The sequence below is a fragment of the Malaya genurostris genome, chromosome 2 (genome assembly GCF_030247185.1).
Source record: "Malaya genurostris strain Urasoe2022 chromosome 2, Malgen_1.1, whole genome shotgun sequence".
In the NCBI taxonomy this organism is placed as follows: domain Eukaryota; kingdom Metazoa; phylum Arthropoda; class Insecta; order Diptera; family Culicidae; genus Malaya; species Malaya genurostris.
Genome location: NC_080571.1, coordinates 310,096,295 through 310,120,231, shown reverse-complemented (window position 1 = coordinate 310,120,231; position 23,937 = coordinate 310,096,295). Strand labels below are relative to the sequence as shown.

Sequence of the window (23,937 nt, the reverse complement as noted above, 5' to 3'; positions counted from 1 at the left end):
TACATCCGAATGTATTCTTATATATTTGATGTGACTGTTGTTGTTAGAATAATATTCCGAGAGCTAGCGCTAACCGAAAAATAAATTCGACTGCGAATTTGTAACAATATCTAACGAAAATGAGAAAAAATATTTTGTTCAACCACTTTCATTAATTTGTTTAACAACACAATATGTATTGATTCACTAAAATATTTTTAATAAGACGAGTTTGCAAATGATTTTTTAAAAACAAAACTAAAAAGGAAAAATCGTTCCGCGGTATTTGCAAGAACTCGACATTGAGTTTGTTTTCAAGAGGTTTGATTTACACGTGTTTTTTCATGCAGTTTGTTTAAGTGTTTAAATTCTGAAACACAAAATCGAAACTGGAGTAAAGAACGCGAGTAAATACGTCATTTAAGGCGTCGTCGTTTTTTTTTTATTTTTTTGATTATCGATGATTCTTATTTAAAAATTCATCGAACTTTTCGCTGTTTTGCGACATTATTTGAGACATTAGAAAAAGGGGTAATGTAAGAGACATAACTGGATGTCGTGAATACGAAAACAACTGAGATGTTCCTTAACACTTCCGAATATCAATTAGTTGATCAATTGTATGAATTATGCTAGCATTCCCCTTTTCCACATTTAGGCTTCACTTGATCTAGATTACTGTGAATTCTACACAGCGAAAAGTGCAAAAATCTAACCAAACTGTTCTAGATTTGCACTAAACTGAGAATATTTCCTTTCGATTTGCGAACAACAAATCCTAATAGTTCTTCAGAAAACTTTAAGAGCCATGAGAACGGCTGATTTTTTTGTAATGCTCTCCACCGTTGCTTTTTCATCCATGCAAATGACTGGCAGCTGTGACGTAATCGCTTTTGTCGGAAGCGAAACTAGCTTTGCGAACGGCACAAAATACATCTGCTCGCATTGGCGATAGAATCCAAACTAATTCAATTTTTGTTAGGAGCTTTCTTTTACGTGATTTCGTTTGTAGCTTTTTCACTAATGGGCGGTCCTAACGGCTATAAAAATAGCCGCATACAGAATTTTAATGTCGATTATTTCATTTCAGATATGCATAATTTATTGAAAGAAACTATCAATATGCTGTAGGGATTCGTTTCTAGCATTCAGAAGGAACAAATTGAGGAACTCACTACGATATTCATTACTTTTCGGAACATTTTTCTCGAACGATTTGTTGTACAGCAGCAGATATTTTGTTCTCTTCCTCAGAACGCGTTCTGATTGGCTGGTGTTGACATGGGTCAAATGAGACAGGTTTTTCAATATTGAAATACTTCAATGCTTTTGCTATACACGTTTAAGTTGAAAAATTTGATTCTATTGGTAATTAGATTCTATAAATCCTTCCACAGATCACTGAGCTATGTGCTTTCAAAATACGAGGAAGGCAAACGCGCCTTATGAATTATCCTCTTTGATACTCGTTTATACCAAACATTTCAGAAAAGTTTAATTTTGAGTTAGTTGAGATTATGTCACACAACTGAAAACTTTATCATAAAATTGTGATCATATTTCCGATGGCAAGTAGAAAAAATTGTGTTGATTCGTTAGATACAACAAGAGATATTAACGATCAAAAACTTATCACTCTCTCAGAGGGTAAATTTTGAAAAGGCACCCCATAGTTAAATAAGTCGTATTCACGACAAAAATCGCGTAAAAAATACGTTCATCATACCATTCTATTTAATTCCTATTTGAAATCTTCATATTCTAAAACATAACCCCTTAAATTATGTGGCAAAGAATACCATCGTAGCAAAAACACGCCTGAAGTTACACTCAACAACGACAAGTGCGTTACACGAAATCAGTCCAAATGGATCATGATCCGAAAACTTATAAAGAACTGGTGTATTATCATAACATGAAAATATACTATTTTCCCCAAATTGTTTTGCTCATTAATAGAATCGGAGTTTTTCCCGTGCAGTCAGGTGAAATATAATTAAAAATTAGTTTCACTGGCTTTCCACAGTAAACATGCGTGGAGCGCTTTTTCAACGTGTTTTCTCTTCAGGATGTGATTAGACCTCTTCGCCATTGTAGCTCACTGGTAGAGCAGTTTCATGAATCAAAAAATTATGCAAATTGAATTCTCCGCAACTCAGGCTACGTTTTTAATGTAATTTTTAAAACTTGAATTGTTAATCAAAGCGGTGAACATTATTGTTTTTCTACGGTGTATTATTGAAGTCCAATAACAAATAACAAAAGCCCAAATTGTCACCGTAACAGTTCTCAAAAAGTGACCGAATTTCTGTGTGAACAGCTTTCATGCGTTTCTGTACTCGATAGTTGGTAATTACCTTTTGCTTCAGATAGCGTACCAACCTGAATTTGACAGCATAGAAAGGAAAAATGCTATTCCTTTTCAACGGAATAATGGAATAAGCAATTTTTTTCAGTTGATCTGAAATTGTTTTTTTATGTGATACACATATTTGTTGTTTGTATCGGACTACACTTTATAGAAACTAATAACACAAGCACAGTACAGTGATTAGGGTTTGAACGGTAATAACTCAGCCATTCATCAATGCATGCTCAATATTCGATGTTTAACACTTTTGTCGTGAATACAACTTACTTTACTATGGGGTGCCTTTTCAAAATTTACCCTCTGGGAGAGTAATAAGTTTTTGATCGTGAAAATCTCTTGTTGTATCTAACGAATCAACATAATTTTTGCTACATGTCATCGGAAATATGATCACAATTTTATGATAAAATATTCAGTTGTGTGACATAATCTCAAATAATTCAAAATTAAACTTTTCTGAAATGTTTGGTATAAACGAGTATCAAAGAGGATAATTCATAAAGCACGTTTGCTTTCTCGTATTTTTAAAGCTCATAGCTCAGTGCTCTGTGAAAGGATTTATATAATCTAACTACCAATCAAATCGAAATTTTTCAACTTAAGCGTGTATAGAAAAAGCATTGAAGTATTTTAATAGTACACTATTGAAAAACCTGTCTCATTTGACCCATGTCAACACCAGCCAATCAGAACGCGTTCTGAGGAAGAGAACAAAATATCTGCTGCTGTACAACAAATCGTTCGAGAAAATGTTCCGAACAGTGTTTAATATCGTAGTGAGTTCCACAATTTGGTCCTTCTGAAAGGCAGGAATGAATCCCGTACAGCATCCGGATAGTTTCTTTCAATGAAATGCAAATCCGAAATGAAATAATCGAAATTAAAATTCTATATGCTGCCAATTTTATAGCCGTTAGGACCTCCCATTAGTGAAAAAGCTACAAACGAAATCAGGTAAAAACAAACCTCTCAACAAAAATTGGATCAGTTTGGATTCTATCGCCACTGCAAGCAGATGTATTTTGTGTCGTTTGCAAAGCTAGTTTCGCTTCCGACAAGAGCGATTACGTCACAGCTGCCAGTCATTTGCATTGATGAAAAAACAACGGTGGAGAGCATTTCACAAAATCAACCGTTCTAATGGCTCTAAAAGTTTTCTAAAGAGTTCTTTAGAAAACTTTTAAAACCATTAGATCAAGTGAAGCCTTCTTTGTTTTTGCGAAAAATGTGGAAAAGGGGAATGCTTGCATAATTCATACAATTGATCAACTAATTGATATTCGGAAGTGTTAAGGAACATGTCAGTTGTTTTCGTATTCACGACATCCAGTTAGGTCTCTGACATTACCCACCCGCCTTTTTTCATATAAACTTGTCCCACCCTACTGTCCACCTTTCCGACTTTCGGTTTCGGAAGGACAAGTTCAAAAAGGAAAACAAAAAATGCAAAACGAATTTGTGCTTAGAATTTTTTCAAAATTGGCAGAATCTACTTTTATAAACACCAAAAGTGGTAGTCAAAATACATCTCATTTTGATTCGATTAAAAGGGATCATGGTTTCAATGACTGATATAGATTCTTTTTTTGGATCTCGACCTTTGGTTCTGGAATTACAAGGTGACGAGTGTTTAAAATGTCTAACCGTTATAAAATTTACGACACAAAAGTGGTATGAAATTTACAAAACTGATCTTTAAACTGTTTCAAACTTCGAGTCTAGTTAGTTAAAGACCATGACAACTTTTCCGGACGTATCGATGCCCTGTTTCCGGTTCCTGAAAAGACCGGATGTAGTAATCAAAAACTCCAGAATGCATCTGTCGCAAGGTTCTCTCATTTTCATTAGTAATGAGAAAATATCATCTATATTAATTTTAAGTAAATTGTAGATATATGTTAAAAATTTTAATTTTTATTGTTTCGATTATAAAAGGTTTTAACTTTAATATCATTTGCCTCTTCGGACCAGAAAAAATTTCCGACCCTATGCACGAGACTAGGAATCGAACCCAGGCGGGCTGCGTGGAAGGCATCGACTTACCCATCACGCTATCTTCGTCCCACACAAATTTAAAATTATTTAAAACAAAATAGCAATTTTCAGAAACATTTCAAAAATTCAGGGATTTGTTCAAAATTTAATACAGTTTTAAAACGTGTATTGGAAAGATTTCTGAACAAATTTACCAAAGTTTTTAAGTAGACTGTATTTTTAATACAATATTCATTCAAAATTGGTATTAAAATTAAAAAAAGTAATCAGTTTCAGTATTGCATTTAAAATCAAAGGGTGGTCGAACCTAAATTCCGAAGTGTAATATAAAGAACTGTATCTCGAAGATGGCTTAACCGATTTTCACAAACGTAGATTCGATTGCAAGATACATCGTTTTCAGTTGAAACTGTCTTTAAGAGCCAGAACAGGAACTTCTAATAGTAGTACTACTACTGGAAAGTGGATATAAAACATTTCAAACAGTTTATAAACGACGATGGGCGCAAAACTATTCCAATTTGTAGTTATTGAAGCATCCAATATAGGTTTAAAAGTAATTGATTCGTCATTCGAACGATTGTTTAAAAAATTGTCATAGAAATTATTTTCCATCCGACAAATAAATAGTAAATTTAGTGTGTTTCAACAATTTCGTTCTTGTCCATTACAATGTAATGTTCATATGGGGGTATACAGGATTGTAATAATACAGTCGAAATTCAATTTGAATGAGCGTGCCTAAACTGAAGCATAGTATATACTTACTAAATTGCCCTTCCAAACGATAGTTTCTGGTTAACGGTGTTAATCAACCAATCGACCAGCCGATTGTAGATGGTCGCGGCAAGCACATCCCTAGCGTCTCTGGCCTCATCCGGCGTCTGGCGTCTTTTCTGGGCGGCTCCCTTGATAATAACGCAGTAATTCAACAATGCCCACTGGAATTTCTTTTCGTCCAGCTTTAGCAAAGCAGCCACTTTGCTGGGAATTTCGAAATTTTCCAGTTCAGTTACGTTGCCGTTATCCCGAAACCGAACTTCGCCCAGCAGCAAAATAGCAGCCAGTGTCTTGTTCATGGTTTCGAGCGATTCCGGTGAAAACTCCAGCGAAATCAACAACTGCTCGAACTCTTTAAACGCCCGAATGTTCCCTTTGACGTTGTCCCGACAGTACTTGAGCTTCGAGCCGCTGCTCGACTCGGGAATGCGAAGGTAGCGGTAGTGTCTGCCCCTTTTAAGCGAAAATTCGCCCAACCGTCCGTCGGCTTCCATTGCGTCGTAGAAGTAGTAGAAGATATGAAAGTTCGAGAGGTTCCTGTCAAGAATAGAGGCGAAAGTAAAAGCGTGAGCAGTGATTCAAACCGTTCATGTTGGTTGTAACATCGGCAGTGTGGTACTAGACTTATTAAGTTACTCACATATTGGTAGAAGAAATGCGAAGCTTTTCCAACAGATATACCCAAAATATAGCGCCGGATAACTTCCCGGTTGAGCCAAATGTCATTTGCACCTGTGCGATGCTCCTCGTTGAATCCGGATTCAGGGGGCTGCCGGCATTGATCATAGCGGAAATAACTTTATACCCGGATTCGATGCGATTGTACACTCCGGGATTACCCTCGCCCAGCACGGCGAGATGTTTCATGCTCAACTTGACATTGGTGGTTTTACCGGAGTAACTTTCACCGGACATGATGATGTGCTGCGGTTCCTCGTGGTGCAACATGTCCTGGTAGGCACTATCCACGATGGCGAATATGTGCGGAGCGTTGTCCGAGCGTGATTTGAACATGTACTTCGAGTGGAACTGAGTAATTAGAAAAGAATTTCAGTATTATTGCGGTTCAAATGATGAATCATAATTTGTTGTTCGAGATGTTTATTACCTACAATGTGCTACAATGAAACATAAATGTTAAATTTTTCACTTACCGCTCGATCATATTCGGGAATTTCTTCGTTCGGATTCATCGAAATTAGCACATCGCCAACAAAGGTGTAGTTGTTTGCGTTCTTATACCGTTGGATCAGCTCTTCGAGGATGGTATCCTCGGTGAGGCTTTCCAAAGCAGCCAAATCTTCTACATGCATTTTTTCGGTCCGGTTATCGGGTTTTTTAAGAGCATCTTTAACTACCTTCACATCATCCTTCGCCGGAAGCTTGACATGCGTGACCGAATCGGCAAGCATCTTCAGTTCTTGGCTTATCTATTGAAAATGACAATTAAAATACGTATAGGTTCAGGCTTAGGTGACCGATTGATGTTACATGATAATCGTTTTCCGGTAATCCCGTCAGGAAAGGATGCTCAATGATTTCCATCATAAATGGACGATGGTCCGCATTTTTCTCTAGGCACTCCGCAACGAAATCATTATAGTTCTGCGTCCAATTAGCCGGTCGATACAACGTCGGTGGTGGATTTCGAACAATTTGAAACATCGTCCTCGTCGGATGCATATCGGCAAACGGTGGTTTTCCATCACCTAGCTCAATTGCGGTGATTCCGAGAGCCCACACGTCGGATCTGGTATCGTACACTTCATCGCCTAGTGGAAATCGAAATAGTTATTCTAGGCAATATGATTAAAAGTTTATCTTTTCAAAGTACTCACTATTTTTTGAACTGGTTATGATTTCCGGGGCCATCCAACAAGGAGAACCTATGCAGGTTCCTCGTTTGCCTAGTGTTGATTTAACATCTCGGGCGATTCCAAAGTCACAAAGTTTCACCTCACCGTCCTTATTCAGAAGAATGTTATGACCTCTAACATCACGGTGAATGACATGGTTTTCGTGAAGATAAACCAAGGCTTTCGCTGTTTCACGTATAATGAAGGAAATTTGATCTTCGTTGATGCGCCGATTAGTTGCGTGAATTTTGTTGACCACATCTATGACTGGACCGTACTCGCAGTACTGCGTTTGAAGAACAAAGATTTTCAAATCTAATCCGAAAACGAATTCAACCCAATTACCTCCAGAATGAACCAAATTTCGTCTACGTCCCCAGGAATCTTTTTCCGATAAACACCATAAAAGTCTAGCAGATTCGCGTTTTTCGAATAATCTCGAAGAACACGATACTCCTCCTGGATGGCGGTTTTCATCTCCCCCTCGTACCGCTGTATTTTGATGGCTACGGTCTTGTTACTAGCATTCGTATCGACGGCTTTGAACACCTTCCCGCAAACTCCATTCCCGATGGGTTCACCGAGCCGGTACCGATTGCCCGGCTCGGGAAGGGTGTCAATTTTCAAGTGGGGCATCTTAATTGGCGGACCTCGGCTCACCACGACAATCGTTCCATGCAGCAGTTAATTGGACGGTCGAGTGCAGTTGACGGCGCGTGTGCAGTTTAACTGACGAGGAAAGAAATCAGGAGATCGAAAGAAAAGTTTAATTGAGCATAAAGAGCGAATCAGCTTCCGGTGTGTTGATTAAATTAATCACATCGTCACGGATCAAGACGGTGAAGACGGACTTTTCCTCACTCCAAAAGTAGTGAGAAGATCGTGACTAGCTGATTGAGGGCAGTACACGCATTGATTCCCGTTCGCATGACACATCGATTTGATCTTTTTCATCATTCTCGCGGAGTGACATACTTTCGGTCCTGGTCCCGCTTATATATTACCATTTACATATACTAATTGGTTCGTGCTGATGCCATTTTCATTGAGCTTTGCGAGAAAAAAAATGCAAACCGCAAAAAAAACGCTTAACAGCCCAAGGTGCCGCGGTTAATCGAACGCTGTGTATTATCTAATCATTCGTCATGTGTGAAGCAAAAATCAATGTTTCTTCTCAATTTTAGTTTGTGTTAGGTGATATTAAATAATAAATACTGTTCCGTTTCGGATTATTAATAACTTGGCGGAAACTTGATGTTAATATGCTGCAGAAATATAATATCGTAAAGCAATTACGTTATAATGCTTGCAGACTTTACACACTCTGATTAGAATGAAAGTTTGAACACGTTTCCTGTATGAATAACCATTTATTTTGAACGAATGCAGAGACCTAAGACAAGACGTAATAACTGACTTTCTTTTCCAGAAATGTATTTCTCTTCTTATTCCGGTTTAGAATTAGTTATTCCTTCTGAACAGCATCTCCCCGTGTTATATGTGGTCTTAAAATTAAATTAAAGCATTTAGTTAGTTTAGATATGTTAATTCCACCAAAAATATAACTCTGCGTTCATTTTCATCAGATGTTTTGAAGAAATCGTTCAGTGACAATTGAAAAAAAAAAGCTTTTTTTATGATTAGTTGTTGTTGTTTTATTCTGGGCGGGAAAGGTCTAACATTATTGATAAATCATTTATTTTACCTTAGTATTTTCATATAGTAAAACATTTCAAGAATATTTTCCCTAGGCTTTGGATGATGAGCTACAGGGCGCGTACCCCCCTTTGGCGGATGGGGGTGGGAGTCAATTTATACTTCGTATTGACAAAGTCGGACAATACCAAGATCGATCGATCGTTCGCTTATAAAAGTAAAAAGACGAAAATTGTTATGTTATCTGGATCGATCTCGGAGTGGACAGGACTAATACTGCTTGAAATTGGCAATTGGTCATTAGGTGGTTTCGAGCATTCTTATGTCTGGAATTGGTCACCAATTTGAATTATCTTGATTCAGTTGGGATTAATGTTAATACATCATATTCGTCCTGAACCTTATTTCAAAAAGGAGGACTAGTGTTATCAGGAATAGGAGTAAATAGACATCTTATGAACCGTTTAGGAACTTTCAAACTTTTCCGATCCGGTATCGGTTATGTTTACAAATTGCAATGACGGCGAAACTGATTGATCAGATATTAATTTACTCTCAAATCGGGAAAGGTTTGAATGTACTTAGATTTCTCAAACTTGGACACAGATGTCACCTTCTAACTAAGAGTGTGACGGTTCACGTGGACCATTTCATCCAATCACACCTAGTATTTCTTCACGAAATACATGTAGTTCTTCATTAATTTTTCGTTTGAGTGTTTGAACAGAATGATTTTACAAGGATAAATTTTTTAATATTACCATTTAATTCTGTTATAAGTATATCACGTCACTATACAAATTCACTATGTATCTCACGACACTATAAATCTTGTATAATGTTTATTATACAAGATTTATAGTGTCGTGAGATATCATCACATATACGCATTTCGAATACAATTTATATTCTTCTTCAGTGTGATAGTTTTGTTTAGTTATTGAAAGAATGCTGCAATGTTGTTCCTTTTATATGAAACGGAAGTAGGTAGAATCCTACAACAGGTATAAATACCTCGAAAAAGATTATCTAATTTGTTTAGGGTAGGGAGAGGTTAAGTGTTTTCTATGTTTGCTGTCCCCTGTGTGTTGGTAGTAACTTAAAGAGCCAGGAAGACCTATTTCCTTGGTCTCTGTTTAGTAAAGAAGTGGAATTATGTTTGAAAATTTCTAGACTTTCTGCCAAATCTAATTTCCATGGGTTGGAAATTTGTCTTAAAATTTTTATGTCATTTGTAGTGAAATCAAGGTTTTCGGAAAAGGCATGCTCAGCTACTTTCGACTTGAAATGGTGTGATAAACCCCGTTCAAAATCCTTGGATGCTTTCCCTATTTCCGCTATGTGTTCCTTGAGACGAATATCTAATGATCTCTTTGTTTGTCCAATGTATAATTTATCACAACGAGAACATGAAATTTTGTATACCCCCGATTTTTTCAATTTGTCAGTAGGATCTTTAGTAGATCCTAGTAAAGTTTTCAACTGGTTGCTAGTACTACTGAACACTAAATCCAAGCTAAAGGGTTTTAATTTTGATTTAAGTGGATATGTCATGTTAGAGTTGAAGTCTACCGAAATTCTTTTCAAGTTTTCTGATAGGGGGGTCAAAGTTGTAAGTGATCATTTTTTCAATGATCTTAATTTCTTATCGAGGATTGTTTGGATTGAGCGCTCCGGATATCCATTGAGCTTTCCAATTTCGAAGATAAAATTTTTCTCTTTCACTACCCTACCGCATCATCTCTGAGGCGTAAGGTTAGCATTCTGTGAAACATATGGTGAAATGGTGCCATTTTGTGTTGGTGAAAATGGTTAGAAATATTAGGTATAACTCGCTCTGTATTGGTTGGCTTCCTATATATTTCGAAAGATAAAGTTTTTGCCTCCCGTATAATAAGAATATCTAAGAAAGGTAAACTGTTGTTTGTCTCCCTCTCGCAGGTGAATTTTATGTTTCTATGTAAATTGTTGATTGTATCCAAAAAATTTTCCAAATCGTTACGCTTGATGATGCAAAATATATCATCAACGTATCTCCACCAGCGGTTAGGTAGTAATCCTTGTTTATTTAAAAGTTCTTCGAGGTTTGCCATAGATAATTCGCATAAAAATGGGGAGAGCGGATTACCCATTGGGGCCCCTTGTAATTGTTTATAAAATTCCCCTCTGAATTTGAAATAATTTACATCCATGCAAAGCCGGGTTAGAGTAAGGTAAGACCTTACTTTGCATTTCCATAAACTACTACTCTTTTGTTTAACTAACAAATCTTCCAACAGATTGATTGAGTCCTTCACCGGGACACTTGGGAATAAGGCGGCTACATCGAAAGATACCATTATTTCGTCATCTTCGATTTCACCTGAGTTCAGAAGTTTAGTAGCGAATTCTTGTGTATTGGGAATGGATCTACTAAAAAACTTTTTCGGCATATTTTTGAATTCTTCCACTAGCCATTTGGAGATTTTTTGGGTAGGGGCTCCTACTGAAGAGATGATTTCCCTTATTTCATTCCCAGGTTTATGGACTTTAGGTAATCCTTTGATTTTTGGTAATGAAGGGTTAGGAACTTTGAGGCGGCTGAGATTGATATCGAAATTAGAGTTACACTCTATGAGAGTTTTATCTATTTTTTTTATAATTTCTGGAAGGGGGTCGGATCTTTGTTTCCTATAAGGTCCGTCATTAATTTTTTGGATGATTATATTGTCATAATCATCCTTATCTATAATAACAACTTTGTTTCCTTTGTCAGCTTTAACATAAAAAACTGGCTTTTCCCGCAATTGTTTAACTAGCTCTCTTTCATTTTTAGTTTGTTCATTTCTTAATGGAGTATTTTTAATGACTTCAGCTACAATAGTCCTGGCGTCATTAATTTTCGAAAAAGGAAGGTTACAGCTATCTAGACCTGTTTCAACGTCTATAATAACTTGTTCGAGATTAACTTTGGGAGAAATGGCATAATTTAACCCCAAGTTGAGAAGATTTGTTTGTTCGTGTGTGAAATTTTCTGATGAACGATTAACTACACACTTAATCTCGTTCGGTAATTCTTGCCTCTTTTGACGAGTTTTGAACAGCCGAACTACCGAATATTTCCATTCTACTGATATATCAGCACAAATGAACATTTGTTGACAGCAGTACCTCAAGGTACCGCAGTGATAAAACGTGAATTTTACCGAAAAAATCACCTACCGAGATTTGAACAGCTGAGGTCGGTAATCCAATTTAAGTGTGTAGGAAGTTTTCTGAAAACTGTAGCGAAGGTTTTGGAGGATGGACCATACGGTTTTGAGAAAGTAAATTTTCAAATTTTTTGTTGAGTAGAGTTCGTTTGCGTTCTGATTCACAGTGCTCAGCGAACTTTACTTTGGTTAGAAAATTTTTCGAAACCTTGGGGGTATTGTTTTGCTAGTTTTAAATGGAGATTATAACATTCCAAGGTTTTTACACTTTGGATGCTATACAACTTTTTTAAATTTTCTTTTAAAATTTCCCTCTGAATTTCACACATGATATTATTAGAGAAAGATTTCCTACCCCGTATTTTACAGCATTTCGGAATAATTTCAAAGCTCTTGCACCTTTTCAAAAATGCAATATCTTTCGATAATCCCGCAATTTTCTTTCTTAACTTTAAAAACCTATTTAACTCACTAGGCTTGGTAGCCATTTTCATTAACTTTTCGTTTAAGTGTTTGAACAGAATGATTTTTCTTGTTTCCTGGATGCGTGCTCAACACTAGAAGGCTCAAAACTTAGTTTAGACGTAAATTGCTCAAAAACATTCAAAATTGAAAGAGAAAAAGTCAATAATATAAACTGTGACAGAATAAATAAAAGCTAGCGCATTGTTTACATATTGTGACTTTCCTGGGCAATCTAGTGTTAAATGCGCATTCTTACATTATATAATTTAACAAGCTTACTAACACCTGATTTTATTTTATTTTTATCATGAGAAACTATCAAAATAAAAGATTATAGACAAAAACGATATGGAGCGAAAAATTTTAGGTTGCCACAGGAATACCAAAAGGAAATCGAAAACAAATCAAGAGCCCCAGTAAAACGACGAAAAATAGGTATTTTCATGTAATAACTCATTTGATGACGTAGTAACTTTTGGTAAGTCACAATATTTCTATTTTTATTATTACTTTTATTATTATCATTATTATTATTGTTGTTGTTATTGTATTATTATAAATATTATTGTTATTATTATTGTTGTGATTGTCACTATTATTATTTCTTATTGATATTATTATTGTGATAGTAATTATTATTATTTCTTTATTCTTGATAAATTATCAGCTTGACATATTAACATAGGCATAGTCAAAAAAGCGATGCAATGGGGAAAAGGAAATGTAACGTAACTTCGACAAAGATAGAAACAATCAGAGCAGATTAGAATGGATAGTGTTAGTAGACCAAACATATCTACATTGATTTAGGAACTTTAAAGTAATAATCGTTTGTACCGCTTCAGACATAAAAGACTATATAGGAAAGCAGGGCCAAGACCGAAGCGGATACAAAGCGAAATTTTCCAAAGTCTCATCGACGAGGACATTTAAGACACAGAAGCAGTTGATAGGATGACAAAATACCAATACGATACAGACGCACGACTAAATGACTGACTGGTTACAGGGTGAAGCACACACTTCCTGCCCAAGTGACAAACTCTCTGGTAAACTTGCAATAGAAGATATTCGTATCTTTCGTTGCAAATTGATAACCGTAAAGGAATCTGTCGTTTGGGTTACATGCTGGAGGGAACCTATCAATGATAGGCCGGTTTCCTCCTTCGTTACTAGTGTTCATTTGGGCACCATAGCCTAGGTTCGTCCGGTAAAACATTTCAAGAATATTTTGTATAATTTTCAAGCCTATCGGAACAAAACTTTGTAAGTTATGGGACCTTTTCTACGAAGAGGCTGGAGCGCGGCGCGCAGGCCGAACAGTTCTGCTTCGATTGAGCAAAAATAAAAAAAAATGACAAAACATTCTTGAAATGTTTTATTATAACGAAAAACAACGAAAAACTATGACTTTTCGAAAATGTTAGACACTACGCGCCCCATAGAAAAATTGAAATTGTTTCCTTCGATGTTATAGACATTAAACTTTAAACGCATTTTTCCCGAAAGCATGGTTTAAAAATCCGTGTCCATCATCATTTAAATATTACTTCACTAAAAATTTCCAAATTTTGCACACTTTTTCTGCATATAAAATACCCAACCCTAACGTTTTTTTCCTTTTTTTACTGTGAGGAGGTTTTACAAATGGCGTATTTTTTCGTGGAAAATAGTAGCTTTGACTTTAAACAACCATCAAAAATTCAAAATGATAAAAATCATCTACTACAACTATGTTATTTAGATTTTTTGACTTCTGATAATTTTACGCCTACTTCTCAATATTTTTCCACGAAATTATTACAAATGTTCGAAACTGGAGAAGGTGAATTCGACTGACATGGCTTTTTACCTTTTTTTATATATATAAAAAATAGGTATAGAATTCGCTCAAACTTTCGAAAAATTTTCCGAGGCCCGGAGGGCCGAATGTCATATACTAATCGATTCAGCTCGACGAACTGAGCAAATGTCTGTGTGTGTGTGTGTGTGTGTGTGTGTGTGTGTGTGTGTGTGTGTGTGTGTGTGTGTGTGTGTGTGTGTGTCTGTATGTGTGTTGTCAACTAAGAGGTCGAGATCTCAGAGATGGCTGGACCGATTTTGATCAAACTAGTCGCAAATGAAAGGTCTCCCCGTCACCCAGAACGCTATTGAATGGTTTTGAGATCGGATGTTTACTTTTTGAGTTATACGAAGTTTTTGAACTTGAACTTTGAGATCGGATGTTTACTTTTTGAGTTATACGAAGTTTTTGAACTTTGAACTTGAAAACAGAATATATTTCCAGACTTAGATTTCGCTCGGTAATACCTATCCAACAAGCCATAGATTGTTAAAATCCGTTCATTTTTAACGGAGATATCGATATTTTTGTGTAAGCCTTATTCCAGTAGAAGGAATTTTGAGCGCTGTATGAAAAAGCTGTATGCTTGGGAGCAACATGAAACACGATTTTTTATACTGTTACATATAATTGTTTCTAAGTACCAAAAAGACTGTGTACAGCATCCTTTTTTATGACAATTTGCCTCGGACCAATTTTAGCACGGTTCATTTTTGGCAACATAATCTTTCGAATATGGCATATGTAAACCAGATGATACCAGCATTATCGAGTTGGAAGTAATTCCATAATTATATTGATTTAAACTATTTACAGCAATAAATGCTGGAAGAACATGACTTCCATATACCATACGACTCAGTTCGTCGAGATCAGCAAATGCGTGTTTGACAAATAATATCACTCAATTTTCTCGGAGATGGTTAAACCGTTTTCTACAAACTCAGATTCATATGAAAAGTCGTATACTCCCAAACAAGGTTCCTGAATTACGTTTGGATCCGACTTCTGATTGCGGAACCACAGGATGATATGTGAAACGAAATTAAAATAATGCAATTAATTTTTCTCGTAGATGGCTGAACCGATCTAAGATTCTAATGAAATCTAAGAATCATCTATGATTCAAATGAGAGGTCTTAAAATCCTATAAAACCTCTTACTTTTTAGTCAGATCCGATTTCTGATTTAGAAAATGCAGGGTGATTAGTATAAAAATGTCCATTTCACATAAATTAATCAGGTGCAGATTTGGATAGTCGATTACCAAATAAATTTATATTAGTTTGAACGGTATTCGTTTTTGGATTCGGAATGTACCCCCAAATTTTAATTCGCACTACAATTTCTCAAAGATGTCTACACACTGCTCAGGTGAATTTAACTAATTTCGGCTACACCGATTTAAGAATTCCGATTCCAGTATCGAATCGATTCTCAAAGCTCAATCATTTTCTCAAAAAAGACCAAATCGAACTCCAAAAACAAATATTACAGGACTTAAGGTCCCATACAAAATCGGTGAATTTTATCCGATTCTGGAATTACAGATGATGAGTTTATAAATTTCATGTAAATTGTTTGGCGTAATAATTTATGGCCATTCGAATCAATTTGGGCTATGCTAATTCCTGAATACCGGCTCTGGAAGTACCATAAATAATGACGAAAAACTCTAAAGTGGAACTTACTTCGACATCTCATGGAATTTTTAATCGATTGTCACACGTTAAGATTGAAATTCGATACGATTTGCAGATTCGAAATTACAGGGTAATGAGTGATTAAAATCTCAATTTGCCGTTTAAAACGACGATAATTAAAATAATGTCATGAGAACTAAAACACCTAAGAATATCCATGCAAAAACACATGCGTATTGACAAAAAAAAGGTATCATCTCACTGCTAGGTGGATTAATCACGTTTTTCTCTTTTGCAACCCTTACTACTGCGCTTCCATAATTGCAACGATGCATCTATACTAATGTATGACAAATATATTCTATAAATCAAATAACACTGAACAAATAAGAGTAAAACAATACTATAAACAATGTTGTTGTTGTTGTTTTCTGTAGATTTTCATAATTAGTGAAGGAAAGCTTCGCACAGTTCTTTGGAAATATTTAAATAGTTCTAAAAAGCACCGATTTGTGATTATTTATTTGGAACTTTTTGCCACTATTTATTTATCTTCTACACCAGAACCTGAACACTGAACATTCAGGAACTGGAACTGAATTGGAGAACTTAATTCGGAACCTGAGGCTGGTACCGAATTCTGTAGCAAAATTCAGGTTTGGAATCCATATGAAGAACTCGGTTCATGAATTTAGTTCTAGTCAGTGTTGGTGATTGCCGAAAATTTCACAGAAGCTGCTATATTGCTATCTATATAGTATACAACATTTTCAATCCGGTAGAAGATGCTACAAGAACTCGAGTCTCTCAATGCATGAACCACGAGAGAATTTTTCTACATTCCTTCGCTCCACTTCATACTCTGAGTATTTCTCGGCCCTTAAAAAAAATTGCAGTCTGATAATGATCGCCGCTGTGTGGAATTTACCAAGAGAGAATCGCAAGTTGACAATTATCGCAGAAAATCGAATCGATGATTCGACTTGATGATTCTCATACTAGGTTGCAATATTTCAAAACCCTTGTGTGGAGCTTTCACATACATTTTTATAGACACAACTTATACAAAGATTATATGCAAATAGTTAGAATAAGCGGCAATAGTAAAATGATTCTATCGCAATTATCAACTGCCTGTATAGAATCGGATCGCGAAACGAGAATAAGCGACCGTTTGTTGCTTCAGAGAAGATCCCCACAGAAGCGTGCTAACCTTTGATTCTCAGAAATATCATCGAGAGAAATTCGCTCTCGCACTGGTGTCGATTCTATGTTAAATGAGCCATGCCGGGTTTTTGTTGTTGCGATGATTTTCAACTCTTTTTGATGGCACTGATTCAATCGTTGAAGAGTTGCCAGCGAACGTTCATTGATACGATAAAAGCCATCCTTGGTTCTAGTATTCTGAAATTGAACTATGTTCTAGATTCCAGGCTCCGAATTTAATTCTAAAAATGAGTTCAGATCTAAAATTTTGTTGCAAATTCCAAATCTACAATTAATATCTTGGATATTGTTCTAGATTTTTGATTTCCTGAATCTGAATTCTGATTGCGAGTTCCGAACATCCATTAAATTCAGTTCCAACATCTAGTCAAGAAACCTGTTCAAGAAATCTAGCTCCAGAATCTAGAATAAGGATTTAGTTCCAGATTCCTTAGATTTAACTTTTGATCCTGCATTCTGGAAATCAATTCAGAACCTAGTTCCTGAAACTAAATCCTAAACCTTAAGGCATCTAGGTTCTGAACTCAGTTCCTTGAGCTTCAGTTTTTTAATTCAGTCCCAAATTCCAATCCAAATGAGGCATTACAACACGCAGAAAGTCTGTTTGCTGCTGGTGGTTGAAGGCAACTGCTCGCCACGATATCCGAAAAGCAAATGAGAGCACAACCTGATCGTTTGATGTATTATACCCCGATAAACTTATCATATCGAAACTTTTTCACTTTTTGGTACTTGTAAGAAAGTTTTGATATTTTAACTACTAACGAGATCATACTTATATCAGCCCTTGCCACGAAAACAGTTTTTTGTTATAAACTTGTTACGGTTTGATGATTGGGACCACACAGAAGCAGAGATGCCAGGTTCACAGACTAATCTGAATTTCACAGATTCTCAATATTCTGCATAGATTTAAAAAATGACACAGATTCTCACAGGTTTCCAGAAATCGATCACAGACTGACAATGAAACCTAACAGCCCTTAAATGGCTATGGAAAACTCAGTGAAATTGTTTTCCCGACAAATCGTTTGAAAACAGCGGGACCTTTTTTTGCTCGCAGAAATAAGTGGCGAGACTTTGTTACCTTTAATACAAATATAAAAAACGGTTTTAAAAAAAGTTTTACGCGCTTGATGATAAAGCGATGTTTCGGAGGAATATATATATATATCATATTTATATCGATTTATACTGCTTGCAACAATAACACAACTCCTTACACCCTTATACCATTCGAAAAAGTTGTTCGTCGAGATAAGCGAATTTGTGTGTGCAAAAATAATTTCATAATTTTTCTAGGAGATGGCTTGACTGAATTTCTACAAACTCCCATATATGATTTCTGAATTTCATTTGAAATTGAAATAATAGAACCCAAAAATTTTATGTTGAACGCACTACGATTTCTCTAAGATGGCTACACTGATTTTCAAAAATTTCGAATCTAATGAAATAGTTTACAGTCTATAAGGCAAATTTACCTGACTTCGGCTACACCGATTTCCGAAATCCGTTTCCGAAAATATCGGGAATAGAGAAGCTAAAAGAATACCAAAACTAATTTAATAAACAAAAATTAAAATTAAAATAAGCTGATGATCATACAAAACATACAAAATCGATTAATTTTACCCGATTTTAATTTCCAATTTTGAAATTACAGGGTTATGAGTTTTTTTAAATTTAAACTGTCATAAAAAAGATGACGATACCAAAAAAAAACTTCAAAGTTGGGCTCAAATCTATTTCAATTCGTCGTACTAATTCATGGACATACGAGTTGTTTTTGGTTATGCTGGTCTCTGAATTCTGTTTCTGGAAGGAACCATAAATAGTGACAAAAACTTTAAAACAGAAACTCACTTCTACATCTCATGGAATACTTAATCTATTGTCACACGTTTTGAATCTTAAGGTTTCTTACAATTTCTATCTTCCATTCGTCTTGCAGTTCCAAATTTTTTATTACAATTCATTTAAAACAACGATCATTAAAATAGTTTCATGAAAACTAAACACAACGAAGAATATTCACGAGAACAACAAATGCATCATTTCACTGCTAGGTGAATTAAGCTCGTTTTTTTCATGAACACGACTTATCTCACTTTGGGGCGCCTTTTTAAAGTTCGACCTGTATAGGAATACTCAGTCGTGAAAATCTCTTGTTGTAGTTAACCCAACAACACACAACAACAGAGGAATACGATCAGCAATTTATGATAAAATTTTCGGTAGTATGAAATAACTACACAAAACTCAAAATTATAGTTCTCTAAAATGTTTGGTATCGAGGAGTATTAAAGAGAAAATCTCATGATGCTTGTTTGTCGTTCTCGTGCTGGTTTTGATGCAGAGAGCGACATTGCATTCTCGTAGGTATAAAATGTAAAAATTGACACGTTTTATTTATTTTAGCATGTGCATCTGACTTTTAATATCAGTAAATTAAGTATTATTTAACTTTTTGTTATTTTCTTACATTAAAATTATTGTAATTCGTACCATATGTACTTCTGCAGGAGAATTTTGGAATTAAAAATGTCTTACTTTTCACTATACGGGGCTGGGTGTTAATCAAAAGTTCCAAAAATAGCCGCGTAACCTTTTTCTGTCATAATTTTGAACGATAATAACTCAGTCATTTGTTGATAGATAGATCAAAATGAACAACCAATCGATTCGGAAACTTTTAACTTGAATATGTATGGCAACGTCGTTTCAGTATTTCAATAGCATACTATTGAAAAATTGGAGAGAATCGACCTATGTTTTCATCCACCAATCCCAGCTGGATAAAATGATGTCATTCTATTGATTTTTCGTGCACGGTCGATGGTTTCGATGAACGTTCACACAAAAGGGAATCAATGACTATATGCCATCTTACAATTTTAACATCAATTCACTTCAAAGCTGCCAACGAAACAGGCGCTTGTCGCTCGCTGGATGCTTGCTTCTTGTTTCCATCTGCTACATACCGTGTTCGCTAGAGTATACTGAATCTGTTGCTTCTACGCGAACTAGCAGGCCAATTCTGAACTTTCGGCGATTGATTTCTTGGATCTAATTTGATGGATTTGCCACATTTAACAAGTGTGCAGTGCGGCGATGTATGTCAAATATGTGTTCGTTTGTGTGGGTATTCAGTTGCATTGCAATTCGCTGCTCATGCTCATAACATCATCATAGGTGATTTGAAGATGGAATTATATTATTTCTTGATGAACATTAGATTAGGTTGCGACAGCGCTGGTCGTGAACAGAAATCTTTATTTACGAATGGAAGCAGAATTTCGTAAAAAAAAAGTATAGAATATTGTTATAAATACTTCTTGAACGCAGTTGACGATGATATATTAGTAACTTTAGTGTTTCTCAATTAATTACCTATTTTTCAAATTTAAATCTGTTGATGAGAGTTTCAAAATTCCATTTTTAATGTCATTATGTTCGGTCGTGTCTCGATGAACCTTGTATGGTTTTTTTGAACCACAAAAGAACCAAAGATTCCAAATTTTTGTTACGCTTGAGAATAATGAAAGCTGTCAAGTTGTTAACCGTTCTACTTTCCGACTTTCTAGAAGCTTCACAAAACACCGTGAAAAAATCTTTTTTCACAAGCAGCGCTACATTTTTAACGCCTTCCGCAACATGATCGAGAGTAAATAGTTGATAATAATACTTTTTGGACTGGTCCGGGGTAAATCAAGTTTTAAGTGTAATTTCACCCTGAATTTCAACATTGCAGCTGGATTGCATGCATACAAGGCTGAAAACTTTCCAAACAGAGATAAATATCAGCATCACTGCAAAGAACCTAGATATGTTTTATAAACCAGACGGCAAAACTAATCGTCAAAAAAAGTCAAGATACGAGTTTTACACTGGAAAATATGAATTGTAAGATGATAACTCTTTTTCAAAGAGAGAAGAAAATGTCTAAAATCCCATCGAAATTTCTTATATGGTAGGCGATCTGCACTTAGTGAATTTTTCGCCACAACAGGCACTATGGCACAAAAGGCGGAATTTACAAAATTGAATACATTCAAAAACATATTTTGGCAGTTATGGTGAAACAATTTGAAAATGTGTTCTGATATGGCATGGAACTAATTCGGTGCATTAAGCCCTTGAGGACATGAATCTTCTAACTACCTTAAACTACGTCCAATCAAAACATGTAAGGACATATTGAAAAGAGTTGGAAACACTATTTTTGCGAATTTTTCAGTTATCGTGCAGCATTATTCGAACAACATTTTGTAATTTTTCCGAGGAAAAAATATTAAGAAATAAACCGGTGCAGAAGTATTTTTGAGGATGATTCTTAGAAATCATGATTTGCGGAGCCCACTGTATCTCAGAGCAGACTTATCAAAAGTCAACAAATCAAATCAGCATAGAACCAAAATGGCTGAAGCCGGGGTAGAATAACTGCATAAAAAAGTCAGCATAGCATTTGTTTAATGTTTTTGATGTAGAACACATCTTTATTTTCTATATAGGGGTGCAAATCAGAAACTCAAGGAAAAATTCACGTAGAAATGTGGTCAGGTTTCAAACACTTACAGCTAAGTCTATTTTGTATCAATTGTTAATATTATTTCATCATTTGATTGGAAATATTTCTACGTATCGATTCTAATGTGCATAGCCACGTATTTTCAATTATAAATTGTTGAAATTTTGATTGATAGCTAGCAGTGTCCTATTTTGCTTGATAAAAATCTCCGGCTTACCGGATTTCCCTGCCATAGACGACGATTTTGAAGGAGTAAGCGATATATCAATGAAAAAGCATCGCTCTGATTGGTCAATCGATGCAAAAGCGAAGCTGTTGAAAGCACGCGAAGCTATAAATTATAGCTATCGCTTCAGTCCTACGCATGGAATGCTAGAGCCAGGTTGTTGCTAGACTGCAAGACAAAAAGTGCCATAAAACGATTTGAATCTTTAATTGTTATGCTCTGATCTTGTGTCATGCAAGCTCGGATGAAATTCCATGTTATGTCGTTTCGCCTGCAAAATTGACAACTACGCTAGAGTAAATTTTGAGTGCTTAAGATTAATTTCTAATTTATATTCTCTGTTGGAGAAAAAGTTTATCGCTTCAATCGAAATCGCAGAATGGTAGAGAAACTTAACGCTGTAAAAATAACTGCTTTCATACTAAACTTGAACACAAGCTTGGCGGAGAGAAGCTTAATATTGTAATCGCAAGTATGTACAAATATATAATTGCATACATTTGGGATATTGGTGTAATTTCGTCGGCTATAAAACAAATACAAATCAAGACAAACAATGTTCGGTGTTGGCTCCTAATCAAGATCAATCTAAGCAGACTCTCGTGCAATTGCGGGTTCAAAAGTGTGACGATTGATTGCACTGTTTGATTGTAGATCATTACAAATATTGGTTGCCTTGTTCCACATCAATGGCCCGAACAATCCCATGGGGCTGATCCTTGTAGTTTTTCATATTTTTGGTGGTTGCTTAAAGTAACAACAACGATTTTCCACGAAAAAATCCGTACATTGGTAGTGTTAAACCTCCGAAAACTTCAGGAACGTTGGGATATGGTATTTTAAACGTAGAAAAGGGGTGCAAAATTTAAAAAAAAATGGTGTAGTGGTTTTCGAATGACGATGGACACGGACTTTCAAAATCGGCTTTCATCTGAGAAAAACGTCTATAAAATCAATTTATTTTTCTCGGGGCACGTAGGGTCTAACACTTTCGAGAAATCATATTTTTTCTTTGTATTTTGTCATAATAAAACATTTCAAGAATGCTTTCGTCAAATGAGCAGAGCTCTTGTCTTTTCGCTGGATGAGATAAGCAAAGATAAAGGCCTATAACTTCTAGAGTTTTGTTTCGATAGGTTTGAAAATTTGACAAATTATTCTTAAATGTTCTACTATAAGAAAATACAAAGAAAAAATAAATGATTTTTCAAAAGTGTTAGACCATACTCGCCCCTTGAAAAGGCTAGATATGTAGAAAGGTATAGCAGAAAGTAGGACCTTGAATACATCGAGAAAAATACTAAGACATTTGAACCAATTAAGCTTAGACTTTGTTATCAACTTACTGCTAAATAAAAAGTAGTAAAATAGTACGTACACAAAAGAATAAAAAACCCGGTTAAAATCTAACCTGTGTTGTTATATTTCACCACAGCTGCATACAAGTTCCGAGCGAATATGATCCAAGCAACGATAATCCACAGTAGCAGAACCGGAATATGTACACTGTTACGTAGTGCGTATTACATGCATCCACTGTCGCTTCAACATAGGTCAGTCGACCCACTTATTATGTTTTGTTCCTGTAAGCACTTCTGAACATGCTCCTTCCACCGCGGGCGCACACTTCCTGGTCCGTTGAGACAGCTAGACAAGATTACAACACTCGTGAAACCACCAGTTATCGATCGCATCTGATTGGATTTCGGTAAATGCACCGGTGTAAATCCTATTATTATTATTGATTTTTGCTTATTTAACGTGACGCTTGACAATGTTCCTCTTGGTGTAAACTTTAAAATAATCCTTCATTTCTTATTAGCAGAAACGTGTGAAAGTGCCTTCAGTGAGCTTCTACTGACAGAAAATGTCAAGCGATTCTACTATTTCTGGATCGATTCCACTGACTTTAATTTAATTATTTTCAATGACATTAGTTGCTAATGTAACCATGATTATTACTACCTTCCCAAGTGCTGAAGGCCGCAATTCATTACCCAGAATATTATGTTTAGTATTCGAACAATTTAATCACTTGAAGAACACTGTAATTAAACAAAACCGAACCACACTTATGTCAACCGAAAAAGAAATGTATTTCACCGTCACTTTGCTGAGTGTGCTACCGACCGAACCGTCACACTAGCCAGCCGCAACTGAAAATTTTTCCCTAA

General features: G+C 35.7%; 1 protein-coding gene across 3 annotated transcripts in view; it reads right to left on the bottom strand.

Annotated features, from left to right (window-relative positions):
• LOC131431085 (neither inactivation nor afterpotential protein C) overlaps positions 1–23,937 on the bottom strand; it is a 29,485-nt gene extending 5,548 nt beyond the window's left edge. The window contains exons 1-8 of one of the 3 annotated variants that reach the window (XM_058596569.1): positions 23,729–23,937; positions 23,175–23,410; positions 7,327–7,710; positions 6,964–7,267; positions 6,617–6,897; positions 6,280–6,555; positions 5,766–6,154; positions 5,114–5,662 (exon numbers count right to left, since the gene is read on the bottom strand). In XM_058596569.1, the coding sequence (XP_058452552.1) occupies positions 5,114–5,662; positions 5,766–6,154; positions 6,280–6,555; positions 6,617–6,897; positions 6,964–7,267; positions 7,327–7,617 (2,090 nt within the window). In that variant the 5' untranslated portion in view covers positions 7,618–7,710; positions 23,175–23,410; positions 23,729–23,937. Of the gene's footprint in view, positions 1–5,113; positions 5,663–5,765; positions 6,155–6,279; positions 6,556–6,616; positions 6,898–6,963; positions 7,268–7,326; positions 7,711–23,174 lie in introns of all 3 variants that reach the window. The other 2 variants (XM_058596570.1, XM_058596568.1) reach the window with 2 other exon arrangements.